Source organism: Teleopsis dalmanni, chromosome X (genome assembly GCF_002237135.1).
Source record: "Teleopsis dalmanni isolate 2A chromosome X, ASM223713v2, whole genome shotgun sequence".
Classification (NCBI taxonomy): Eukaryota; Metazoa; Arthropoda; class Insecta; order Diptera; family Diopsidae; genus Teleopsis; species Teleopsis dalmanni.
The window spans coordinates 101,127,773-101,132,523 of NC_051848.1; the positions used below are offsets into that span (position 1 = coordinate 101,127,773).

A 4,751-nucleotide genomic window follows, 5' to 3' on the forward strand; every position below is an offset into this window, starting at 1 on the left:
TCAAGGTTATTGTTTTAATGGACTGTATTACATTTTGTTATTGTTTGTAAAAAAGGTTAAAAAAGGACGGAAGTCCCAACACTAGGGATTTTCCTCCTATTGTTTCTATAAATATATTTATTGTTATAATTAGATACGGATGCTCAAATGTTACAATGCTTGCTATATTAATATAATGTATTTTTACCCTTGTACATTATTCTGGGAATTTAGGTGATAAGGTTTTAAGCGATAATAATAAACTAAAATAATATAATATATAAAATAATTAAATATTTATAAATTTATGTTCATGATTGAACAAAGATAGACACATTAAGTTTTTCAGGGTGCGCCAAAGGGATGCTACATTTGTACTTGGATACATGTCTTTGATATCCATTGACATAAAGACATAACCTGGTAATGGTTGGTGTGAAATCAAATAACCGGTTAGATAACTCATGTTCTTCAAATTATGTTTAGACATACGATCTGATAAAGTTTCTGTCAATACATGCTGCACCAATTGATGAAGAGGATGAATGTACCAATTCAAAGGACTACAGATTGGTCGTAGTGGTTGATCTGGTTTATGTAATTTTAACATACCATACAAATATGGTAAAGTGGGATTGCAATTGGATATCATACGCTGTAAACTCAGTAGAATGGTTTTCGGGAAAGATGTTGGCTCCTTTTCATGCCATTGACAGAGAGGCCTTACTATTCTTCGGAAATGTGCTGTTAGACGATTAAATAGAGCTTGTTGATTCCCTGAGATTAACACATAAGAACCTTTTTCTAATTTTGATCTATCCATATATTCATTTTTCGTATGTAGTCAATTTTTTTCATTAAACATGTAGAATGTCCTTTGTCAGCTTGTACAATTATAAGATCTTTTTGTTTTTTAATATACTCGGATGCATATGCATACATTTGAAATAATATCTGATGAGTTCGATTCGATTTTTGGTATTTTGTCATAATTTCCAAAAACTGGGAAAAATGTTTTTGCATCTCTAAAGGACTTTGATAATCTAAGATTATACATTGTTCTTGATGTATCTCATTATAGCTATTTAAAGCCACAAAATAATCATTAATATTTGGAACCTTTATAGGACTATATTTAGGCCCAAAACTCAACAATATTTGAAGCTCTTTTGGTACTCGTCGACCACTTATATTATGAAATCCACCGGGTATCATTTTTGGATATAATGTTGTATAAAGTATATTTTGTGGCAGCTGAGTACCATAAAAATTACATAGATTTTTTTCTGTTATTTTGACTTTACACAGATCCATTGATACAACAGAAGTTTCATTAGAAGTGACTATAGCAGATGGGACTATGTTAGAAGTGGTTTCTGAAACATTTGGTAATATTGTTATGCTGGATGAATTGTTAATCTGATTGATACCTGCATTTTCTATATAGGAAAGGAAAGTTTTTTCAGATTAATTAATAAAGCCAAAAATGGTATTTAATATGCTATATATAAAGTTATATAGATATTTAATATGCTATAGAGTTATACTGATATTAGAAATATTATAAAGATTAAATTCAATATTATAACATTAGAACAAATTTTATAGCATAAATATTGCATACATAAACTGCTAGAAAAGGTGCAGCTGCGGTTCCATATGTAACTGTTGTTAATCTATATTCCATAATTTTTTCCCTTGCATTTTCTCTCCATAAAATTCTTTGATAATCTTGGTCTTCTCGTGCAATTTTTATTTGCCTGAACATTTTTTCTACATCGGCTGAAGCGACGAATTTCCATAATCGCCATTTCATTAATATATCAAATATATCCTGCTGTAATCTTGGCCCCGTCATCATTATGTCGTTCAAGCTTTTTCCATTTGTCGATTTTGCTGATGCATCGAATACTACTCTTAGTTTTGTAGTGCGACTTGATTCTCTTATCACTGCTTGATGCGGTAGGTAATATTTTCCTATTGTATTATCTTTTACTTTTTCCATATGTCCTTTCTGCTCATATTCTTGCATGAATTTTATGTATTCAGTTCTTTTCTCATTACTCATTTTTTTCTCTTGGTTTAGGAATCTTGCCATTGCTTGATTTCTAGATTCATCTAGTGTGGCATCTTTTTTTAATGGAAGTTTCACTATAAATTTTTTGTCGCCGTCTATTTTAGTGGTGTCATCATAAAATTGCATACATATTTCATCTTCTGCTGTTTTTTCATTGATTGTGTTATTTGCTTCTTCTAGTTCCCAAAACTTTTCTATGTTTTTTGTTGTAATTGTTACTTTACTTCTTTTTGCTGGTTTCTTTAATACTTTGCCTGATATTATCCATCCAAATATTGTTTCTTGGGCGATAATTCCATTAATTTTCTTGAACCCTTTCTTTATTATTTTCGGGATAATGTCACTGCCTATTATTAAGTCGATTTGTTTTGTTTTCATGAATTCAGGATCTGCTAAGTTGTAGCTTTTCCACTGATTCTTATTGTGGTCTATTGTCTTTTCTGGCAATGGTCTAATTAGCTTGTTCATGACTATAAACTCTTCTTTCATATTTATATTATTAATTTTAGATTTTATTTCCATTATGACCTTTGAATTTGCTTGCCCTACTGAAGTTTCAGCAAGCCCAGTTAATTTAATATCGGTTTTTACTTTTTGTAAACCTAAGATATTAACAGCTTCTTCTGATATCACTGATGCTTGGGATCCTTGGTCTATAAGCGCATGTAGTTCTTTATATTCTCCTCTAATTGTGTTCCCTTTAACTATTGCTGTTGGTAGTAATACTACTTCGCTTTCATCTTTTTTTGTTACTGCGATCACCTTAGTTTTTGTTGATTTATCCTTTTTTTCTTGTTGATGCTCATTATGTAGCAAGGTATGATGATCTCTACTATTACATATCTTACATGTGTACTTTGATATGCATTTGTCTTGATTTTTATGGCTCAGGCAAATTTTACACGTGTCGTTAGCGTTTAGAAATGCTCTTTTATTGCTGATAGGCAATGAACTAAATGATGAGCAGCTGTATATTTTGTACCCCTGTTTTCTACAAAATGAACAGTTAAAGTTTATAGATGTATTTATTTGCTGATTTACTGGTAATCGTCTTTCAAAATTTGACATTGCTGAAAATTTTCTGCTGTCGTTTGTTGTATGTCCCGCCTTATTACAGTACGCACATATTTTCTTCGGATAATTTATCTTTCTATCGTCTGTTTCTTTATTTTTCATAGCATCTAGCGCTTGAAATTGATGTTCTAAAAATGTTTGTACCTCATCTAAGTTTTGTAAGCTTTCTTAATAATATTCGTGCTATTAAAGGTTCTGCATTATTAAGGTCGATACCCATTCCTTTTATTGTATTAATGCATTCGTTTGTTGTGTCTGTTAGCTGCCTTATACTTTTAGCATCCCCTACCGTTGTAGATGGTTGGTCGAGTAATTGATCTACCTGTGTTCTAAATAACCACCTTCTGTTATTGTATCTTTTTTGTAGCATTTCCCAGGCTGTTTTATAATTAGCCTCAGATACATTCATATGCTGGATTAATCTGCCAGCTTCACCTTTTACTACTGCCTTTAATCTATACATTTTTTCGGAATCTGGTATATCTCTTATATGTATAGCTTCATGAAACAAATTAGAAAATGTGTTCCACTCTTTTACATCTCCGTAGAACGTCGGCATCTTGAATGGTTCTAGCTTTACCGGCTCTAATTCATTTTTTACCACTAGTTCTGCTTTTTTTTTACTTTCATTTAATTGATAAAGTTTTTTATTTAGTTGGGTATTGATCTGTTTATATGTTGTTCTGCCATTTTTACTTATTTCCAGTGTGTCATTATATATAATCTCTATAATTTTTTGTTATTTTTTTAATTCTTCTATTCGCCAATCTGGTACTTGAAGTTCGTTGTTGTAATGAATTTCTAACATTGCATCTAAATCTTCTTGCAAGTCTTCAATCAGCCTCATTAACCTGGTTTCTAATTTACTGATTTTTTGAACCTGTTTTTTAGTGTCAACTATAGTTATATCATTGTCTTCTGATATTTATCCGCTTCACTTTCTTCTTTGTTGACTTTTTCCGTTGTTTCAGTGGTATTATCGGTTTCTAACATCTTTTTATAATACTTTTGGATTGTATCGAACCAACATTCTTTAAGGTACTCATCTGTTTCTGCGCCTTCTTTTAGTAGTTCTTCGTGGTTTACCTGAAATTTTTTCCAGTTGTTTTCCACTTTTTCTATTTTATCGGCTGTCTTACGTAGTCCCTTTTCTTTAATTTTTTCTACTGCAGTTATTATTTCTTCTCCTAGCTTTTTTTGCGCTTCATAAAGCTTTAGTTTTTGTGCCATATTTGTTGTTTTTTTTTTATATATAAAATCTTCTTTTTCGAGTATTTTAATTTTTTTTTTTTTTATTTCTATTATTATTTATTACAATGTTTCTATGATTTTCTATTTCCTTTTCTAATATTAGTATCCTTTTGTTTATTTCTTCCACTCTTTTGTTAGGTGGGTTTGTTTGTACTCTCTTCTCAAATTGGCTCTTTCTTTTCTCCTCTAACCACCTCTAACTTTTGGTTTTTTTACCGCCGGAATTCTAGTAGCAGCTTCTTCCTTTTTCCTTTGCTGCCTGGCCTGATATTCTTCTATTGTCAGCTTTTTTGGCCCACTGGTATTCATCCGCTGAATGGTTGTAAATGGATGGTTGTAAGGCATCCACTAGATACTGCCGCTGAATTTA

General features: G+C 31.2%; 1 protein-coding gene across 1 annotated transcript; it reads right to left on the reverse strand.

Moving 5' to 3' along the window:
* Positions 1-783: 783 nt before the first annotated feature.
* Positions 784-3,689, reverse strand: LOC119688851. Its single transcript, XM_038103513.1, has 3 exons — positions 3,347-3,689; positions 1,604-3,297; positions 784-1,233 (listed from the first exon to the last, which is right to left on the reverse strand). The coding sequence occupies exons 1-3, from the start codon at positions 3,687-3,689 to the stop codon at positions 784-786; spliced, it is 2,487 nt and encodes an 828-aa protein (XP_037959441.1).
* Positions 3,690-4,751: the final 1,062 nt, after the last annotated feature.